At 35.2% G+C, this 22,480-nt stretch overlaps 1 protein-coding gene and 1 long non-coding RNA gene across 4 annotated transcripts in view; one reads left to right on the top strand and one right to left on the bottom strand.

Annotated features, from left to right (window-relative positions):
• The window catches only part of SMCHD1 (structural maintenance of chromosomes flexible hinge domain containing 1), a 154,634-nt gene that overhangs the window by 106,976 nt on the left and 25,178 nt on the right, over positions 1-22,480 (top strand). For both annotated transcript variants that reach the window (XM_003995046.6, XM_045041660.1), the window contains 10 exons: positions 943-1,030; positions 1,875-2,006; positions 2,869-3,021; positions 11,082-11,208; positions 11,377-11,496; positions 12,671-12,756; positions 14,820-14,942; positions 18,674-18,864; positions 20,534-20,643; positions 21,107-21,177. In XM_003995046.6, coding sequence (XP_003995095.3) covers positions 943-1,030; positions 1,875-2,006; positions 2,869-3,021; positions 11,082-11,208; positions 11,377-11,496; positions 12,671-12,756; positions 14,820-14,942; positions 18,674-18,864; positions 20,534-20,643; positions 21,107-21,177 — 1,201 coding nt within the window. The remainder of the gene's footprint in view (positions 1-942; positions 1,031-1,874; positions 2,007-2,868; positions 3,022-11,081; positions 11,209-11,376; positions 11,497-12,670; positions 12,757-14,819; positions 14,943-18,673; positions 18,865-20,533; positions 20,644-21,106; positions 21,178-22,480) is intronic.
• On the bottom strand, positions 19,032-22,290 carry LOC109493343. 2 transcript variants are annotated; one of them, XR_006587914.1, is made up of 3 exons: positions 22,084-22,290; positions 21,570-21,828; positions 19,032-19,283 (listed from the first exon to the last, which is right to left on the bottom strand). It is a non-coding gene; the product is annotated as an uncharacterized LOC109493343 (long non-coding RNA). The 2 variants fall into 2 exon arrangements; XR_002147552.3 differs by having other exon boundaries at positions 21,570-22,290.

Here is a 22,480-nt window from a genome sequence, read left to right as displayed (position 1 = left end):
TGAATTTTGAATCACTATATTGTACACCTGAAACTAATACAACACTGTGTGTTAACTATACTGGAATTAAAAAATAACTTTAAAAAATAAAATAAAATAAAAATAAAATATGCTTGTCTTCATCAGGAAGAGTTTGCCTGCCATTTGGAAGCAGAGGTCTTGTTTCAGTCTTACTATGACTTTATTAGGAATTCTCTTGGAGAAACATGACATAGATTATTTTCTCCAAGTTTTCATATATATTGCAGTTCTGGGATTTCAATACAGATACATATTCAAAGCCTTTGTTCTTTTTTACTCCGTTATCCAGTATTTTGAGAATGTGAATGGCATGCAAAAGCCACCTTAGAGATCTAGAGCCGTGTTGCACATATTATGCAAGTTATGCCAGAAAATGTTATTCATGTTTTTGCTTTCATTAGGTGTGATCAAAGCATACTAGTATGTGTACCTCTTATTAAGTACTGAGCTCTTTATTGATAAGTAAGTCATAGTGAATGCCTTGTGTTATATGTAAACTTAAATATTTAGAATGGTGCTTGAAAGGAAAACAGTAATATAAAAAGATCAGGATATCCTATAATTTTGAAATATAAAACTGTGAGTTGGATATTTATTTTGTAGAAACAAGGCAAAATTCACTTGACACATAACTCAGCAGTTTTGTGTTTACTAGTTTGTCAGCTTTTATATTCCTGTTCTTGTGAACTTTTGCCATATCCAGAGCTTCGTTTCTGGGTATTTTGAGACAGAATATCCAGGTAAGACAGACCTGGAGTAAAGCTTGATATTATGGGAAATATTTGTTGAATGAAGGCAAATTTAGTAATAGTAATTGTTTTTGTATGCATTTTGTGGAAGGAACGGAATATGTTGATGCTTTGAATTCCTTCTCTTTTTAATTAAAAGTTGTCAGTGATCTTCTCTTTCTTTCTAACTTAGGGATAAAGCAATTCCTAACAAAGTGGGGACCTATTGTATCCAGTTTGGTTTTATGATGGATAAAGCAAATATTCTTAACAGTGAACAGGTTTGCTTACTCTTTTTATATACTATAGTTAGCTTTACATTTTCTTGCCTAGTGTAGGAATGAAAAGGTTTTGTTTTAAAAGTGAATTAATTATTGGGTGCAAAGTATAAATAGTGCAATTTTCAGGACTATTAGAAAAGAATATATTTAAATTATGTTCAATAATATGACCTGATGTAGAAATTACTTTTTCCATTTCTCTTTATTTCAAAGACTCCAGTAGGCATTTTAGTGTATATCATGATAAGGTTACTTCTATCAACCATACATGAAAATTTTTCAGTTAATAACATTTTAGATACTAGTAATTCTGAATAATGAAATTTAAAGTAATTTTGATATACATCATCTCCATTCAATATCTTAGTGTACTAAACTTTTAAAAATCTGGTTTTTTTTTAAAGTTTATTTATTTATTGTGAGAGAGTTGAGTGAGGGAGGAGCAGAGAAAGAGGGAGACTTGCAAGCAGGCTCCACGCTGTCAGCACAGACCCCATGCAGGGTTTAAATTCATGAAACCCTGAGATCATGACCTGAACCGAAATCTAGAATCAGATGCTTGCTTAACTGACTGAGCCACCCAGGTGCCCCCAAAATTGTCTGTATTTTTAAATCCCTCTAAATTTGTTCTTAGATGACTGTTAACATGCAAAAATTTATCTCTGAATTTATCTTTTCTGAATTTAAAAAGTAAGTTGATTCCAAGTTTAGGAGATTAAGAAAATCTATTTTAGAAGGTAACATTTCATTTTATTTAGTATATGCTAGCATTATTTCTTGTCTTACTCTTAAATACTAAACCATCAATATATTATTCATCACAATGCTGCTTTTGTTTTGTAAGATTATAGTTGATGTTCTACCTAATGAACCTGTGAAGTTAGTTCCTAAAATCCAGCCAGCTACACCAGCTGTTTCAAATGTTCGTTCAGTTGCCAGTAGGACCTTGGCCAAAGATTTACATCTTATTATTACGGTAATGTTTATTTACTTCCAAATTGCAAAGAATAAGAAAAATTATTTCTAGTTTTAGTGTACAGAATAGTTATAGAGTTAGACCTTAATTATTCAGTTTAAGATAATATGGAAAATTTGTGTGGGTGAATGAAATGTTTATAAACACCTTTGTATTTGAATACAGAGAATGTGTAACATTATACATAAAATATATCCAGATATACTAAGTAGGACTGACTCAAAAATGCAGGAATTTGCCTACCTTTCCTAATACATACCTTTCTTTCATGTATGTATTATGAATATGTGTGAAGTAAATTGATTCCTCAGTGTCCATTTCACTATTGGGACAGAAGGAAATAATTATTTTTGAGAGATCTGCTCTGATGATTGATCACAATGAGCTCTTTAAAGCTTCTTATTACCGAGAGAGTAAGCAGCAGTAGAGCTGCTGAGAATATTAACAAAAATATGTAAAACAAAGTAGCCGACTTCACCTTTATGGAAAATTTTGCTGGTGGGATACTTAACTCCTTTCAGAAAGTTTTTTGCTGTTTTAGACGGGTGAATCATTCTTCTCTTCCTAGATCAATAGATGAATAAAAGTAAAAGACAAGGTGAAATTTTAAAATAGGAGTCCTTTTAATATAGAAAGTTATAAATCATTATATTAGATGGAAGCCTCTGGTTCTTTTACAGTTTCTCAGATTATTTTCTGCCTGTGGAGCTCTTAATCCGAGAACTGAATTCTGTGTTTGGAGTAAGAAGGATGATGATAATTAGATATTTAGAGTTTATATTGTATTTCTGATACATTCATTTCCTTTTCTGGATTTAATCTCCTTACCAGTTCTTCTAATTTATCTTTTGTTTACTTGAAGGATGACTACAATAATCAAACTGGAATTGATTTGGTTGGCACTGTAGTAGCTACAATTAAAGGTTCTAATGAGGAAGATACAGATACACCACTCTTTATTGGGAAAGTTAGAACGCTGGAATTTCCCTTTGTGAAAGGCTCAGCTGAAATCACGGTAATTTTTATGTCTTCTGGTAGATAATATTTCTGTATTTAATCTTATAAACCACAGAGTTAAATACCCGTTCTTTTGTGTATATAACTATGAAGATGTTCTAAGTATAACATTAAATTGAAAAGTCAGTGGAAGGGGAGGGTGGGTGATGGGTATTGAGGAGGGCACCTTTTGGGATGAGCACTGGGTGTTGTATGGAAACCAATTTGTCAATAAATTTCATATATATATAAAAAAAAAAAAGAAAAGTCAGTGGAAATACTTTGTGATTTTGCTGTAAGCTATTACACATTGGACCCAGGATCATTCTTACTATAAGCAAGAACCTCTTTTTCCCTATGGATGACTCTTTTCTCTGATTGTAGTGATTTTTAGCTTTGGTGATAATATATTCGTGTTTCACTGAAAAGTTACCATTCTGTGGATAGAAATAGAATATAATATATCCCAGGTAAAATATATACATATATCAAGGCACCTGAGGGGCTCAGTCAGTTAAGCATCTGAATCTTGATTTTGGCTCAGGTCATGATCTCACGGTTGCTGAGATGGAACCCAAGTTGGACTCTGGGCTGACAGCATGGAGTCTGCTTGGGATTCTCTATCTCTGTCCCTCCCCTGCTTGTGCTCTCTCTCTTTCTCTCAAAATAAATATTTAAAAAATGTATACATATCTAGAAAAAATTTTATAAAAAGTTTATCTTTGTTACTTTTATTTTTCAAAATGGAAATACTTTTACTTGTATAAAAAATACACAGTGCAGAAACTTCAAAAACAATCACTATTTAATCACCCTTCAGAGATAATGTTGATTAGCAATTTAGTGAGACTTACCTTACAGACTTTCTGTATATACACAAACACTGCACAGATACCCCATGTGTATATTATTTATATACGTGAGTAGGGTATAAAATTTCATTAATATAAAACTGTGCTTTTATAAAAATTTTATTTAACACATCCATGGCATATTTTATCAGTACGTGTAAACTTACGTCATTGTATTATGATCATAATTTAATCAGTCCTAAGTGGAAATTTAGTTGCTTTCCAAAGCTTGTTATCAACAATGCTTTCATCAGGTTTCTTCTGTGTACATCGTTTTGCATGTCTGATTATTTGTTTTAGAAATTGCTAGAAGTAGAATTGGAGGCAGAATTTTAAGCCTTTTGGTAGGTAGATATTGCCAGTTGCTGTTTAGTTTACATTCCCACCAGAAATAATGTGTATTTACCTTCATAATATTACCAGCCCTAAATATGAATGATTTTTGGAACGCTAATCCAAGTTTCCTATATTTAAAAAAATATTTTGTTATTAGTGAGGTTGAATATTTTTCTTGTTCTTGATCTTTTTAGGATTGTCCCTTGATGCTTTGTCGTGTGGAATATTCATCATTTTCATAATTTTATATTACAGATAATCATGTTTTTTTGTATATAAGGATTGTTTCCTGATTTTGTTTTTTAGATTTTAGCTTTGTTTATACTGGAGTGCAGAAAGGATTATGTCCACAATTCCTGCCCTAGTACTCTTATGCCATTAATCTTTTGATTATTTTTAACATTTTTCAAATTCATTAAATTTCTTGGTATCATTTATTGAATAATTCTTCCTGTACCTGTAAATCTGAAATGTCACCTTTCTTATATTTATTTATTTTTTAATGTTTGTTTATTTTGAGAGAGAAAGAGCAAGCAGCAGGGTGGGGCAGAAAGAGAGGGAGAAAGAATCTCAAGCAGCCTCTGCAGTGTCAGTGCAGAGCCTGATGCAGGAGGGCCGGATCCCACATGAGATCATGACCTGAGCCTAAATCAAGATTTAGACGCTAACTGACTGAGCCACCCAGGTGCCCCTATATCTGTTTTTGAGAGAGAGAGAGAGAGAGAGAGAGAGAGAGAGGATGCGCATGCACACAGCATGGAGGGGCAGAGGTAGAGAGAATCTTAAGTAGGCTCCATGCTCAGTGTGGAGCCCAATATGCAGGGCTTGATTCCACATCCCTGGGATTATGACCTGAGCTGACATCAAGAGTTGGATGCTCAGTCGACTGACCCACCCAGGCACCCCATCTTTCTGGTATTTTTTTTATTGTTGCCAGTGTTCATCTTTTTATCTAATCCAGTGCCAATACTACATTGTTTTAATAACATTAGGCTTAAAATTGGAGAGCCTGCCTGCTTGCACCTGGCCTGCAGTAAATGTATTGGTTAGTCTGTCAGTGACAGACCATTACAGCATTTCCATCTTAATTAGTTTCCAGTATTTGAAGTTCTGGAGGTTTTACATAATGATCTGCATCTCTGATTTACTTGGAGAATTCTAAAGATCTGGCAGTACTGGACTATGATTCTCTTAGGGCAGAAGGATTTTCCAGTCCCTTGTATTCATGCCACTTGTTTTTATCTCTTGACATTGAGGGCAGTTGTCATTTGTTACTTATATTCACACTTGTTCTTTTATTTTTGTTATAGTAGAGAGTAAAAGTGAAATTTTCTTGTACCCTAACAAAAATTAGGTAATGAAAGCCACATGTTGAAAGACAAAGAAAACATTTTGAATGTGCAAAGTAGGTTTGTGTTGGAAGAATACACCTAGCCCACTTACCTTTGTCTTGTTTCCTTGACCTCCCCTCCCCTTGTAGACATTTGAAGTTGCTACTCTGGCTGTACACATTTATGAGGTTAAGATGGTGACTTAAGCTATTCCCTTGCAGCTGCATATATAGAATCTAAGCTTCATGTCATTCATATGACTTTCCACTAGAGGTTCCTAATATCCCACTGAATAAGCAGAAAACTCTCAAGTCCTTCTTGGCTTCTGGCCCAGCTGTTGATTTATTAGGTCTAAGATAGGGGCTCCGGAATCTGATGTAACAAGCAGGTAGTTCTCATCAATATGGACATTTAGGAAATACTGGCTCAGAACAAGACTAGTTATTTGTTAATATAACAATAATATAATGGTTAATGATAATTAAATGTTCCACATTTGATTGAAAAGAATGTGTATTGTTTAATTCAGGTTATAATCTAAGCCTATTGTTCAAGTTGTTTTCTAATTCTCTTTATTGCTTATGTCATCTAGAAATTTCTTATTTATTTATTTATTTATTTTAATTTAATTTACATCCAAATGAGTTAGCACATAGTGCAACAATGATTTCAGGAGTAGATTCCTTAGTGCCCCTTACCCATTTAGCCCATCCACCCTTCCACACCCTCTCCAGTAACCCTCTGTTCTCCATATTTAAGAGTCTCTTATGTTTTGTCCCCCTCCCTGTTTTTATATTATTTTTGTTTCCCTTCCCTATGTTCGTCTGTCTCATCTCTTAAAGTCTTCATATGAGTGAAGTCATATGATATTTGTCTTTCTCTGGCTGACTAGTTTCACTTAGCATATTACCCTCCAGTTCCATCCACGTAGTTGCAAATGGCAAGATTTCATTCTTTTGGATTGCCGAGTAATACTCCATTGTGTGTGTGTGTGTGTGTGTGTGTGTGTGTGTGTGTGTAGTATACACACACACACACACACACACACACACACACACCACATCTTTTTTATCCACTCATCCATCGATGGACATTTGGGCTCTTTCCATACTTTGGCTATTGTTGATAGTGCTGCTATAAACATGGGGGTGCGTGTGTCCCTTTGAAACAGCACACCTGTATCCCTTGGATAAATACCTAGTAGTGCAATTGCTGGATCATAGGGTAGTTCTATTTTAAATTTTTTGAGGAACCCCCATACTGTTTTCCAGAGTGGCTGCACCAGCTTGCATTCCCACCAGCAATGCAAAAGAGATTCTCTTTTTTTTGCACCCTCACCAACATCTGTTGTTGCCTGAGTTGTTAATGTTAGCCATTCTGACAGGTGTAGGGTGGTATCTCATTGTGGTTTTGATTTGTATTTCCCTGATGATGAATGATGTTGAGCATTTTTTCGTGTGTCAGTTGGCCATGTGGATGACTTGTTTGGAGAAGTGTCTATTTATGTCTTTTGCCCATTTCTTCACTGGATTATTTTCTTGGTGTTGAGTTCGATAAGTTCTTTATAGATTTTGGATACTAACCCTTTGTCTGATATGTTGTTTGCAAATATCTTCTCCCTTTCTGTCGGTTGCCTTTTAGTTTTGCTGATTGTTTGCTTTGCTGTGCAGAAGCTTTTTATTTTGATGAGGTCCCAGTAGTTCATTTTTGCTTTTGTTTCTCTTGCCTCCAGAGACGTGTTGAGTAAGAAGTTGCTGCGGCCAAGATCAAAGAGGTTTTTGCCTGCTTTCTCCTCGAGGATTTTGATGGCTCTTTGTCTTACATTTAGGTCTTTCATCCATTTTGAGTTTATTTTTGTGTACGGTGTAAGAAAGTAGTCTAGGTTCATTCTTTTGCATGTCGCTGTCCAGTTTTCCCAGCACTACTTGTTGAAGAGACTGTCTTTATTCCATTGGACATTCTTTCGTGCTTTGTCAAAGATTAGTTGGCCATACATTTATGGGTCCATTTCTGAGTTCTCTATTCTGTTGCACTGATCTGAGTGTGTGTTCTTATGCCAGTACCATACTGTCTTGATGATTACAACTTTGCAGTATAACTTGAATAAAGTCTGGGATTGTGAAGCCTCCTGCTTTGGTTTTCTTTTTCAAGATTGCTTTGGCTATTTGGGGTCTTTTCTGGTTCCATACAGATTTTAGGATTATTTGTTCTAGCTCTGTGAAGAATGCTGGTGTTATTTAATAGGGATTGCATTGAATATGTAGATTGCTTTGGGTAGTATCGACATTTTTAACAATATTTGTTGTTCCTATCCAGGAGCATGGAATCTTTTTCCATTTTTTTGTGTCTTCTTCAATTTCTTTCATAAGCTTTGTATAGTTTTCAGCATATAGATTTTTCACCTCTTCAAGTTAGATTTATTCCTGGGTATTTTATGGTTTTTGGCGATTGTAAATGGGATCTATTTCTTGATTTCTCTTTCTGTTGCTTCACTATTGTGTATAGGAATGCAGCCGATTTCTGTGCATTGATTTTCTATCCTAAAACTTTGCTGAATTCATAAATCAGTTCTAGCAGTTTTTTGGTGGAATGTTTGAGTTTTCCATATAGATCATGTCATCTGTGAAGAGCAAAAGTTTGACCTCCCACTGGCTGATTTGGATGCCTTTTATTTCTTTGTGTTGTCTGATTGCAGAGGCTAAGACTTCCAATACTATGTTGAATAACAGTGGTGAGAGTGGACATCCCTGTCTTGTTGCTGACCTTAGGGATAAAGCTCTCAGTTTTTGCCCATTGAGGATGATATTTGCATTGGGTCATTCATATATGGCTTTTATGATCTTGAGGTATGATCTAGAAGTTTCTTTTTTTTTTTAAGACTTTCTTTTTTTTAAGCTTATTTTTGGGCGCCTGGGTTAAGTGTCTGACTTAGGCTCAGGTCATGATTCCACAGTTCATGGTTTCAAGCCCTGCATCGGGCTCTGTACTGACAGCTCGGAGCCTGGAGCCTGCTTCAGATTCTGTGTCTCCCTCTCTCTTTGTCCCTCCCCCACTCACACTCTGTCTCTGTTTCTCTCTCTCTCTCTCTCTCTCTCTCTCTCTCTCCCTCTCCCTCTCCCTCTCCCTCTCCCTCTCCCTCTCCCTCTCCCTCTCCCTCTCCCTCTCCCTCTCCCTCTCTCCTAAAAGTAAACATTAAGAAAATTTTTTAAGTTTATTTATTTAGAGAGAGAGAGACAGAGCACAGCAGGGGGAGGGGCAGGGAGAGAGAATCCCAAGTAGGCTCCACACTATCAGTGCAGAGCCTAACGCAGGGCTCAAACACACAAACTATAAGATCATGACCTGAGCCAAAATCAAGAGTTGGACGCTTAACTGACTGAGCCACCTAGGTGCCCCTAGAAATTGCTGAAAAAGATTTCTAACTTTTATTCCGCTATGGATTTGTTCGTTCCCCATATTCCAAATTCCCATTTATGCTTGGATCCACTAATGGACTCTTCAGTTCTCTTCATTTCCATTATTCTTTGTATCCTTTTCTCTTGCTAAGCTGTACATCAGAGGTTACAAACCATAAAACTTTGAAATAGGAAGGGCCTTCTCTCTCTCTCTTTTTTTTTTTTTTTTTATGTTTATTTATTTTTGAGAGCAGGAGACACAGCTCCAGGCTCCAAGCTGACAGTAGAGAACCCGATGCGGTGCTCAAACTCACAAATTGTGAGGTCACAACCTGAGCTGAAGTTGAATGCATAATTGACTGACCACCCAGGTGCTCCAGGAAGGGCCTCCATAGTAATACATAAAAGAAAAGATTTTATATTTAACTACATAAAAAGTTAAAACTTTATGTACCACAATCTTATCTTGAACAGAATTAAAAGAATAGTGGCAACATATTGATAATTATTGACCCTGAAGGGTGGGCATGTAGAGATTCATTATATGACTGTACAATAAAAATGTTTTTAATTAAATTGTGTAGAAATACTGCAGTGCACTCACACCAGTATTGGGTTAGGTATATTAAACATATTTCTAAATCTCCTTAAGAACTTCCTGCAAATCAATAAGAAAAAAGACAATCTAGTAGAAAAATAAATCACTGAAGAATATGAGCAGGCAGTTAATGGAAGAGAAAATATAAAGGGCCAATAAACAAGAAGCATAACCTTAACACCAGTCAGAGACATGCTAACCAATAATGACTGGTTCTTTTTAATCCATTTCATTGGGTGGAGGGGGAAACTTGATAATTATGTGTTGGCCAGCCTCAGGGAAACTAGGTATTTTTACACTCTAATGATGAGAGGATAAATTGATGGGCTTTTTGAAGGGAAATTTGATAGTACCTATTAAAATAGTGTTTTTAATGAGTTCTGTTTCTCATTATTCTAGAGAACATACATAGAAATACTGAAAGATATTTTCTTTGCTGTATTTATAAATACTAGTTTAAAATTTGTAAGCAAATTAATTGTTCACCTGATGAGAGGATATAGTGTAGTATACCTATACTATTCCATAAATTTTACGAAGTGCTATCTAGACATTCACTTGCATTGATCAACAAGTCAGACTCCTTGCTAAAAGCCAACTGCTGAACTATGAAGTTCAGTTTATATACTTTTAAAATGTGACTTGTATTTTATTTTTGTGCGACTATTCATGTAAATACATTGAAAACAATTTTCAGAAATTATGTGTGATTGTGCCTTGGTTTAAAGGTGGGCTTGTATTCTGTATTCCTTGGAAAGAAAATTGTTATCTGTAGTTTATTTGTAATTTTATTTCATGGATTTTTCTACACTATTTTTACCAATGTAAACTTTTAAAAATTCTACTTCTCTATCAGTGAATTGTACTAGTAGTGTAAAACTACTAGTGAAACAGCTAGTATCCTTGTTTCCTATAAGAATGTAATAAATAATTTAGGAGGTAACTATAATTTGCAGTATTGTTATGTGCTATGGTCTTAAGCTAAAATATATCAGAAGTGTTTTTGTGTGTGCATTAATGAAAATATAATTAAAAAGAAAACAAATCTTTCAAGCTTTTTAGGATCTTTTGTTTGGTCACCTGGGACTAGTGGGTCTACTTCCATGGTAACAGCTGTAACTTAAACTCAGCATTGGGCTTTGGGCATGTCTTTGTGATTGTTTTTATAACTTTCATGCCATCAACTGTTTCACACTGCTTTAACTTCTTAAAGGTTGGCATCAAGAAGACTTTGCAGGTCAAGACAGTAAGTGGCCGTTGATACTTGCGTTCTGAAAGAAAAGATACTTTTTCTTATAATTATCTATTATATATAATTTTTGTATAATGTATTTATTGATAAGATCATTTGACTTTCAAACCAGTACCAAAAGGTAAAAAGTTTTATGTCTTGGGTGGTGCTGATGTTTTAGTGAATGTTTAATGGATCTTAAGGATCAGTCAATGCCTTTTGCCTTGAACGTTTACCACTTGGAAATAGAAGACAGTGAGATACATAACATTTATACGTTATAGATTCTTAAATCTTGTTTTTCCTTACTGTTTTTTTTTTTCCCCCCTTTTTACAGAATCTAGTGCTGGCAGAAAGTAGTCCTGGAAGGGATAGTACTGAATATTTTATTATATTTGAGCCTCAGCTACCTGCTCTATCAAGAACATTAGAACCATATATCCTACCCTTTATGTTTTACAATGGTAAGATTTTAGAAAAATAGAGGATTTTTCTTATTCTTGTGGTTCTTCAGATAACCTTGTTTTGCTTTCCATTAACCTGGTGCTTTTTAGTTCTCTAATTATGACATATTTTGGAAAAGTCACAATTTTAGGATTGTTTGAAGTAAATCATCTGAATGTTTTTCTTAGATGTTAAGAAGCAGCAACAAATGGCAGCACTTACAAAAGAAAAGGACCAGGTATCTAAGAATATTATAATGTACAGAAGTTTATTTGAAGCCAGCAAACAGCTTCTTGATGAAATGAAGTGTAAGTCATTTTGTATTCAAAGGTAATAAAAAAAAAAATTGGTTTGGGGGAATGTAAGGCAGAAAGTTGAGACCATGAGAAACAAAAATTGTTTGCTTTCCTGAACTACAAGTAAACTGCAGAACACTGCAACAATGGTGTAAGTAAGGCAATAATACCTTATTAGTTATTTGGTCTTAGGATGATGTATTCCATCATTTTAAATAAATTTATATTCTGCTTACCTATAAAAATTTGAAATTTTTTTTTTTATTAGAAATCTGTATAAGTTTAAGGCTTTTGACGTGATAATGATGTTTATATCCAGCTTCAGGTTCTGGCAAAAGGTATTGAAAGACATTATTACTGCAGAAGCGATAGGTATTTTAATTTTTAGTTTGAGTCATGTATTGAGTCTTGTATTTTACTTAAAATATCTGAAGTATGTCACACCATGGAGGTGTACAGGGCAGCACACACTTGTACAGAAATAGATAAGTTACATATAAGTCAGTGCACACGTTTGCTGCAATTTTTAATAAATTTTGAGTATTGTTAAGATAAGGCATTTGCTGAATCATTTATGTTTTTCCGTTTGTCTTATTTTTTCACTATGGCTTTTGGCTTTGTGTTAATTACATAATTAAAATGTTGAACCATTAACCAACAAATTTGTTCTGCCTGCCTCAGAGTACACACTTTTGTATATCTAAGATGAATGATATTTAGAGCTAAATAGGATGATGGTAATACGTCAGTAGTAGCAGTAAAAATTCTTTTTATAAAGTCTTATTTGGTTCTTGTCACAACCTTTAGGCAATTATGTATAAGTTATGTATAGTCATGTGGATTAGAATTAAATGATTTATCTAAGATTACTTGGAGTTTGCAGTATTAGTATATAATATCTTCCTTAACCGTATTGAATTTGTTTTTTATTTTGTGTATTTTTTATTTTTGTGTAGTATATAATATCTTCCATAACCCTATTGAATTTGTTTTTTATTTTTGTGTATTAGATCCAAATCTTAATTTTAGACTTGGTTTCATTTTGAATTTCTAAAATAGTTACTATATATTTTACTTTAGCATCAATCAAAAAGGAAAAAAAAACAAGAGATTGAAAATATTTTTCAAAAACTGTCTTTTGGGGGTTATTACAAATTGATACAGGTTTGTTTGTTTTTAATTTTAGGCCGAGTTGAAGAAGCAAAATTAAAAGAGGCTCAGTTGCAAACTGAACTAAAAACACATAATATTGACATTCCTACAACACAGCAGGTACAGTTTCCAAGTATATGTAAAAAAAAATTTTTTAATTAAATTCTAGTCTATAATTTTTTTTTTTTTTTGCCATCCATTTTTATTTAGAATGTTGTAGGCACTCTTGTTGCAGGGGTACCAAGACATGTGGATTGCAGCCTAATCACTTACTAACCATTAAAAGGACTAACAAAATGGTAGAGTGCTTTTTTCAAAGAAATTGCAACTTGTATTTCTAATGTAATGACCCCAGTAAGTGAAATTAATAATCCACCAATTTGAGAACTGCATTGAAGGGGCTGCCTAAGTTATAACCAGTATATGTGGTGGCAAAGAAAATGAGAGAACATGACAATAGGGTTTTTTTTTAAACTTCTGTTTCTTTGTGTGTAACAAAAGAGAAATCCTATTGTAGGTTATATATTTCTTAACTAAGATAAAAAAGTCAGTGAAGTGGAAGCTTTACATTTCTGTAGCCACATTCTTTTCTTTTTTTTCAATATATGACGTTTATTTCATATTGGTTTCCATACAACACCCAGTGCTCATCCCAAAAGATGTTTTCCTCAATACCCATCACCCACCCTCCCCTCCCTCCCACCCCCCATCAACCCTCAGTTTGTTCTCAGTTTTTAAGAGTCTCTTATGCTTTGGCTCTCTCCCACTCTAACCTCTTTTTTTTTTTTCCTTCCTCTCCCCCATGGGTTTCTGTTAAGTTTCTCAGGATCCACATAAGAGTGAAAACATATGGTATCTGTCTTTCTCTGTATGGCTTATCTCACTTAGCATCACACTGTCCAGTTCCATCCACGTTGCCACAAAGGGCCGTATTTCATTCTTTCTCATTGCCACATAGTACTCCATTGTGTATATAAACCACAATTTCTTTATCCATTCATCAGTTGATGGACATTTAGGCCCTTTCCATAATTTGGCTATTGTTGAGAGTGCTGCTATAAACATTGGGGTACAAGTGCCCCTATGCATCAGTACTCCTGTATCCCTTGGGTAAATTCCTAGCAGTGCTATTGCTGGGTCATAGGGTAGGTCTATTTTTAATTTTTTGAGGAACCTCCACACTGCTTTCCAGAGCGGCTGCACCAATTTGCATTCCCACCAACAGTGCCAGAGGGTTCCCGTTTCTCCACATCCTCGCCAGCATCTATAGTCTCCTGATTTGTTCATTTTGGCCACTCTGACTGGCATGAGGTGATATCTGAGTGTGGTTTTGATTTGTATTTCCCTGATGAGGAGCGACGTTGAGCATCTGTTCATATGCCTGTTGGCCATCCAGATGTCTTCTTTCGAGAAGTGTCTATTCATGTTTTCTGCCCATTTCTTCACTGGGTTATTTGTTTTTCGGGTGTGGAGTTTGGTGAGCTCTTTATAGATTTTTGATACTAGCCCCTTGTCTGATATGTCATTTGCAAATATCTTTTCCCATTCTGTTGGTTGCCTTTTAGTTTTGTTGGTTGTTTCCTTTGCTGTGCAGAAGCTTTTTATCTTCATAAGGTCCCAGTAATTCACTTTTGCTTTTAATTCCCTTGCCTTTGGGGATGTGTCGAGTAAGAGATTGCTACGGCTGAGGTCAGAGAGGTCTTTTCCTGCTTTCTCCTCTAAGGTTTTGATGGTTTCCTGTCTCACATTCAGGTCCTTTATCCATTTTGAGTTTACTTTTGTGAATGGTGTGAGAAAGTGGTCTAGTTTCAACCTTCTGCATGTTGCTGTCCAGTTCTCCCAGCACCATTTGTTAAAGAGATTGTCTTTTTTCCATTGGATGTTCTTTCCTGCTTTGTCAAAGATGAGTTGGCCATACGTTTGTGGGTCTAGTTCTGGGGTTTCTATTCTATTCCATTGGTCTATGTGTCTGTTTTTGTGCCAATACCATGCTGTCTTGATGATGACAGCTTTGTCGTAGAGGCTAAAGTCTGGGATTGAGCCACATTCTTTTAAAGTAATGCCTGTTTAATGACTTTATGTTCTTGAGTTGTCCAGATTGTTGATTTTTCTCTGCTGTCATTCTGGGATGTCTGGTACGGGAGTAATTGGTCTTATAGTTAATTTTTCTTTACAAATTACAGATGCCGCACATTGAAGCACTTTTGAAAAGAAAACTATCAGAACAGGAAGAACTGAGGAAAAAACCTAGAAGATCATGTACTCTTCCAAACTATACTAAAGCCACTGGAGATGTTTTGGGAAAGGTTTGTGTTTAAGCCTTTTAAGAGGCAGTACATTTTATTATGTTATGTTTAAAATGTGTTTTAAAGTAACATCATAATAAAAAGTGTCAGGTTTTTTTGTACTTTTTAATGTGTTCCCATAAATTACTTGTTCTCATTACCATAATAGTGATTTGGCGGAATTCAAAACTGGCATAATTCCTAATTGTGGAATTCCATAATTCTTACTTTTGAGGGCTGTGGCAGAAATTAGTATGTCTCAGTCCGAGGCTTGTTACCTGCTTAGAGACGCTTTCATGTCAGATGACTTTATAGGTAGCCAAGACCTTTTCATGTGACTCAAACCTCAGTGAGACAACAAAAGAAAAAGTTAAGAATTTCTCTCAGTCTAATAATGTTAGCGAATTCTGGGGCGCTCCTAGAATTTAAAAAACAATAGCAGAAAACTTCATACATAATTGTTGCCAAAAGAGTTCCATCCTTTTTTAATTCTTTGCCTCTTTGGTTTTTCCTTTTGTCAAATGAATTGTATTTTCATTTTTATCTTTTGATTATTCAATCCTGAACATTCTGGTTTTTTTTTTTGTTTTTTTTTTAATGTTTATTTATTTTTGAGACAGAGAGAGATAGAGCATGAATGGGGGAGGGGCAGAGAGAGAGGGAGACACAGAATCGGAAACAGGCTCCAGGCTCTGAGCCGTCAGCCCAGAGCCCGACGCGGGGCTCGAACTCACAAACCGTGAGATCGTGACCTGAGCTGAAGTTGGACGCTCAACCGACTGAGCCACCCAGGCGGCCCCCTGAACATTCTGTTTTATAGAAAGTTTTTCTTGTAGATGTCCCCAACACCTTTAGTTTTTAATGATGTTAAGGTTTGTGGTGTTATTACGTATTTGTGTTTTACTTGTTGAACTTTTCCATTTCATATGCATCTCTCCTTTCTGCTTTTACCTCTGTTTTAAAAGTGAGGAAACTGAGGGGCACCTGAATGGGCTCAGTTGGTTAGGCGTCCTACTTCGGCTTGGGTCATGACCTTGCAGTTCGTGGGTTTGAGCTCCACATCAGGCTCTGTGCTAATAGCTCAGAGCCTGGAGCCTACTTCAGATTCTGTGTCTCCCTCTCTTCTCTGCTCCTCCCCCATTCATGCTCTGTCTTTTTCTGTCTCTCAAAAATAAATAAACGTTAAAAAATAAATAAATAAATAAAATTGAGGAAACTGAAACTGAGGTAGAGAGAGTAAAAAAAAAACTTGCTCAAGGTTACATTACATGTGGGTAAGCGACAGAGCATGGGCTCAAATCCAGGCAGAGTCTGTCTCCAAAGTCTGGATGTTAATCAGTGTTCTTTATGCCTATGTGCATCATACTACTTTTACAACCACTATATGAGTTTTTTATAGTATTTCTAGGTTTTGCATGAGGATATTGAAGTTCAGGAATTTAATTGTCAATATATAGTTAGTAAGAGGCAGAACTTAGACGTAAACCAAGGTTTTTCTGACTCCAAAGCCCATTGTAGTTTCTTTATAAACAGTTTCCTAGCACCACAAGCCAACTACACAGTGAAAAGAAAGGGTGATGGTTACTCTCAAAGTGTGTAGCTGTGTGTACTACCTAAACCAGTAATGGTAGCACTGCCATTAATGTGTTGCATTATTACTTAAATCCAAAATATGAAAATTGAAAAACTAAGTTATAAATTCGTAAATTAGAAAACAGGATTCTGATTTATATTTTTTAAAGTTGTTATTCCTCAGAACCCATTTAAAGAATTTATAGAAAGAGGTTGTCTTTGTAGAAGAAGCAGTCCTACAGTTTAAGCTTAGTCTAAATGTTAGGCTAACAGCCCACACATTCAGTGGTTATTTGATACAAAATTCTTGCTCAGTAGGTAAGATTTTTATCAAAGCATAAAATAAATTTCAACAGAATAAATATATTTTAGTCTTCCGTTCAAATATTTCTAATCACAGATCTTAAAAATCTGGGAGAACCTTTGAAATCTCATTTTACATAATTTCTCCTTTGGCTTCTCAGAATACAAGTCCTCTCCTAACCATCAAGAGAAAAATTTCTACTCCCTCCATATCATGCTTAATCTTCCTTGATTCCTCTAGGAAAAAAAAAAAATTCTTGTATTTATTCTGGTATAATTCTAAACTAGAATTAATAATTATGGAATATAGTATGGGACAAGAGATTTTTCACCTAGACTTTATAATGTGTTTATTTTTGTAATTGTGAATACCTTAGTTAACTTGGATGTTTTAGTCTTCCTCTCCTGAATTCCAAATACCTTGAAATCCCGTCTGTCTTTCTTTTAAGTGCCATTCATTTCCCATTCCTGAGAAAGAAGTCATGACATCCATGAAAAATGGCTAGGGTGGGCTTAAAAGAGCTGAAAAATAGTTAAAGCTTGAATGAACAGAACACTGTATATGGTACACAAGTAAAAATGGTTCGTGTTTTCTACAGGATTGTGTTTTTGGAAAAGAAAATCCTATATATACTTCACATCACCTGAAAGTTTAAGAAGAAAGTGTATTGTTAAGGAGCCTAGTGAGAACTTCCAATTATATCTTTATTAAGAAATAACCCAATTATAAGATCAGGGTACTTGTAGAACAACCACACAATGGGCACCTGTCCTCACTCATGTGGTCACAAGTAGAATGAGGTCACTTACTTTGATTTGCCTCTTCTAATCCTTCCTTTGTTTGTTAGAACATTTATTTAAATCTTCATTTACATGTACTAGTTTCTTTGCATATCTCTCTTACCTTTATTCCACTAACTTAGAGGATTGGAATACAAGAGTAGACATTGTGATGTTTCTAACAATGACAGGACATTTTCATTGCTAGGGCATGTTTTTGCAACCTGGTCAGGTAAGAGTAAAGGATAGGTGCTACCATAACGATGCAGTGAATGAGGTTTTGAAACTGGCCTCAAAATTTCAATCTTGTTGGACTTTGAGCAAGAGTGTTTGTAACTAGGGGCGCCTGGGTGGCTCAGTCAGTTGAGCGTCCGGCTTGGCTCAGGTAATGATCTCACAGTTTATGGGTTCGAGCCCCACCGGTCTTTGTGCTGACAGCTTAGAGCCTGGAGCCTGCTTCGAATTCTGTGTCTCCCTCTCTCTCTCTGCTCCTCCCCGTTCATGCTCTGTCTCTCTCCTTCAAAAATAAATAAAAACATTTTTAAAAAAGTTAAAAAAGAAGAATGTACAAATACTGAAGTATTTGTAAATAGGAAAGTAAGTTTATTCTAAGTTCCAGTGTGTTCTTAAAAGCAGAAGAAACGATTCTTATTTGTGACATTTAGATTTGTTTTCTGAAAGAAATACTATATATTGGAGTGAGGTGTCTACTTAGAAGGGTATGTGATGTATAACTATATTTATGTTTAGTTGAATCTTAATCCTTCATATGTGTATATTATTTTATGGTTATTTTATCAATTAAGATCTATCCCAGTAGTGAAGGTATCATATATATCATTAATTAGCTAATAACATTCTAAGTATTTTTTCTTCGCTCATTTGCAAAGTTTACAGGAGTTTGTGAAACAGTTTTTCCAAAATTTAATAGCAGAATAGACCGTTAACTATTTAAGCCAGTAAACTTTTATAGTTTGAGAATTTTCATGTATTTCAGAAAAGTTTTTGCTGTTTAGATGTGGGTTTTTAAAATACTTAATATCAAATTTTTATATATTTAAAAGTTTTTTACCTGATTTTTAAAAAATGGGTTGTAGATTGCACACCTGGCACAAATTGAAGATGACAGAGCCGCAATGGTTATTTCTTGGCATCTGGCGAGTGACATGGACTGTGTTGTCACCCTGACCACCGATGCTGCACGTCGTATCTATGATGAAACCCAAGGTCGTCAGCAGGTGTTGCCCCTTGATTCTATTTATAAGAAGACTCTTCCAGATTGGAAAAGGTTAGAAAAAAGTGGGAGTAATGACTTTTTTCTGAAATCACTTTTCTGTTATCAAGTGCTTAATTTTGAAATGGTTTCTATAAAAGATGCCTAAAACAAACTGAGCAGTGACCCACATTAACTAGGTTATTTTTATCTTCTTTACAAATGAGTATACTTCATTAAGATGAGTATTGCAGTGAATTTAATCAAATATGCCAGGCATGTTTAATTTGCCAATTAAATGTTATTTGTGTATAAGTCACACATGCACACACAAATCCAAAGCAAGTTTTTGGCTTTTGTAACAGGAAGGATGCCAATATCATTGATGAAATACAAAACTCTTTTATTCGGAGTGTCGATTCATGTCTTTTGTCCTGTTGATGTCCTGTGAAGATAAGCAGTCGTCATTTAGGTAGAGAAGGTCTGCATTGGAACTGCCAATAGCAAAGTTGAAATGTAAAAGACTAGTTAGAATGTTGTATTATTATTTTAATATAAATCTAGTTTTTTTAATTACTTCCTCATTTACTTATCAAAGTATGTTTTTAAGGAATAACTATGCAAACCAATTAGGCATTTTTTATCTAAATTTAAAAATACTTTATGTGTACTCTGATTTTGAGCTTAAAAGACTAGAAGGAAATGGTAACAAAACAAAGTAAAATGTATAATGGAGTATTAATGAATAATTTTCTCAGACTTATAAACAAAGTTGTACAATTGGGTAGGAATAGGGACTTGACGGAGAATGGGACCTCTATTAATATTATATATGAATGTTATTAAACTAACATATTAATTTCATTTTGTAATCTAAAAATGGTTTGAGGAAACAACCAGAATTTGAACTCAAATCTGTCTGCTTTTAAAATCTCCCACTTCGCTACTAGTCAGTACTCATTTTAAACAACACAGGAAATCCAGTAATTCCTGTGTTCATTGAGGGTAATACTTTTTGTATGAATAATTTTTCCTTTAGGAGGGCTTCTTTTGTCTGCAGAATCTGTGAAGACCAAGTTAATATTTGACTTAGGGGAAAGTATGAATTTGGTATTTGCGGCTAATGTTTGCATTAGAAGCTAGTTATTCTCTCCATTCCTGGTATTGTGCCTCTTACTCAGATTGAGTTAATAACTAGCTCCTAGAGCCACCCCTACCCTGCAGTGCTCCTACTTTCAACATTTGAGAAAACCAGCACCATGTGTAAGGGAAAGGTCATGACAGTCTAGTTAGCCTCCATCTCTTGAATCTCATTGTTCTCTCTGGGCTGTCGTTGCTCATTCTGTACCCTGTATGGAAAGGACAGGGAGCCAGAGTACTCGATCTCCCTCCCTCACATGGGTCTCTGTCTTGGGCCTTGCCTCTTTCCCCATCCGTGCTAGGGCCACTCTCCACATGAAATAGTCATCTCATTTAGGGGCAACTTTTGAGGCTGCTTTTCTTTTTTCCTTGTTAAACCCAACAGCATTTTATATTGATTTTAATAGCACCGATAAAACTAAACAGATATTCTTATATAGTATATATTATTCTCATAGTTAATCATTTAGGAGTGTCACTTGAGGATAAGGAATTGATTTAAATGACCACAATAATGATAAGCAACGTATACATATGCTTTTCATATTATGTTTTTTAATTAAAAATGTATATTTGCTTTAGTATTTAATTTCTTTTCATTCAGACCTCTACCTCATTACCGAAATGGAAAATTGTATTTTAAACCCATTGGAGATCCAGTCTTTGCCCGAGATTTGTTAACATTTCCAGACAACGTAGAACATTGTGAAACAGGTAAAGGAAATTGTGAATTTTTTTTTTTAACTTTATTTATTTTTGAGAGAGAGTGGGGGGGCGAGGGGGGTGGTAGGCACAGAGAGGAAGATAGAGAATCCAAGGTAGTAGGCTCCACACCATCAGCAAAGAGCCGAGCGTGGGGCTCTAACTCACAAACTGTGAGATCATGACCTGATCTGAGGTTGGACACTCAACTGACTGAGCCACCCAGGTGCTCCTATAGTGACTTTATAATACAGATGTTAAGACTTGTGATCCAGATATACAAATTACTGGTTATGGAAATTTACGTTATTTATTTTTTTATAAGTTCTAGTTTTATTAATATTTAATTCTCTTTTTTTTTTTTCTTGTTAGAGGGGTAAAATTTTGATGTCAGCATTCTAAGAAAATTTTGTATGCCAACATTTTAATATGACCAAAGATATCATAATTTAAAAAATTTATTGAACTTTTTTAGTATTTGGTATGCTGTTAGGAGACACCATTATTTTGGATAATTTGGATGCTGCCAATCATTACAGAAAAGAGGTATGTATTTGAATTTTTTTAATTTCTAGCTCTACTTTTAATGTGTGTTTTTAAAGTTTTACATTTTAAGGCCCTATATAGGAATAATTTTGTGATAATGTTCATATGACTAACCTTTTCAAAACCAATTTAAATCCTGCAAATTGACAAGCAGCATAAAACTGGGCACAATATGTGAATGAATGGACCAGGATACAAATTAAAATGAGACATGTTTGGGGGATTTGAAATTATCTCAAAACTAGTATCTGCTGTTGATGATGGTATTGGAAAAAGAGTATTCTCAGGTAATGTTTGTGGAAATGTAATTTGATGGAGCTCTTATTGTTAGGGCTGCTTTGACAAAGTACCACAGACTAAGAAGCTTAAACAATAGAAATTCATTGACTTACACTTCCAGAGGCTTGAAATCCAAATTCAAAGTGTGGGCAGTATCGATTCTTTGTGAGGGCTGTGAGGAAAGGATCTATTCCAGGCCTCCTTCCTTGGTTTGTGGATAGTCCTCCCTGTGTCTCTTCACATCCATGCGTATCTATGTCCCCTTCTTATAGAGACACCACTTGTTGGATTATGGGCCCAACCTTATAACCTCATTTTAATTTGATGACTTCTATAAAGATGCTATCGTCAAGTAAGATCACATTTGAGGACCTGAGGGGTTAAGACATTAACATAGGAACTTTGAGGGACACAATTCAATCCATAACACGTTTGAAGGGCAGTTTGGCAATATAAATGTTTCAGTTATCTATTGCTACCTAGCAAGCACTGCAAAGGTTAGTAGCTTTAAACAATAACAACATATTAGTTTTCAGGTCTCTGTGGGTGTCTCCAAATAGTGTTAGCTAGTTGGAGTGTTGTCTAGTTACACTTGGGATGGTGGGAACTCCAGAGTGCCTCACTCACACAGCTGGCAGTTGGTGCTGGTTACTTTCTGGGAATTCAGCCGAGTCTGGTCAGAGGCTCAGCTGGCACTATATTCTGTTGTCACTGTTCTCAAACTGCCACCCCAGGGTGTTGTGGTATAATGCCATTAAGAATTTTTAGGGGTGTCTGGGTGGCTCAGTCAGTTAGCCATCCAACTGTCAGTCTCAGCTCAGGTCTTGATCTCAGGGTTGTGAATTCAAGCCCCACATTGGGCTCCATGCTGGACGTGGACCTATTTAAAAAAAATTTTTTTTTTTTTAAGAAACCCTTTTGTCTACCTAAGAATCTAGGAAGCAGGGCCTTATATCTGAGGTCTTAACAAAGGGACATCTTTAATTTCATTTTGACCCTTAGGATACATTTTACTGGCAAGGCA

Source organism: Felis catus, chromosome D3, assembly GCF_018350175.1.
Source record: "Felis catus isolate Fca126 chromosome D3, F.catus_Fca126_mat1.0, whole genome shotgun sequence".
NCBI classification, from domain to species: domain Eukaryota; kingdom Metazoa; phylum Chordata; class Mammalia; order Carnivora; family Felidae; genus Felis; species Felis catus.
The sequence above is the reverse complement of the archived record's forward strand: the minus strand, read 5'-3'. Positions and strand labels throughout refer to the sequence as shown.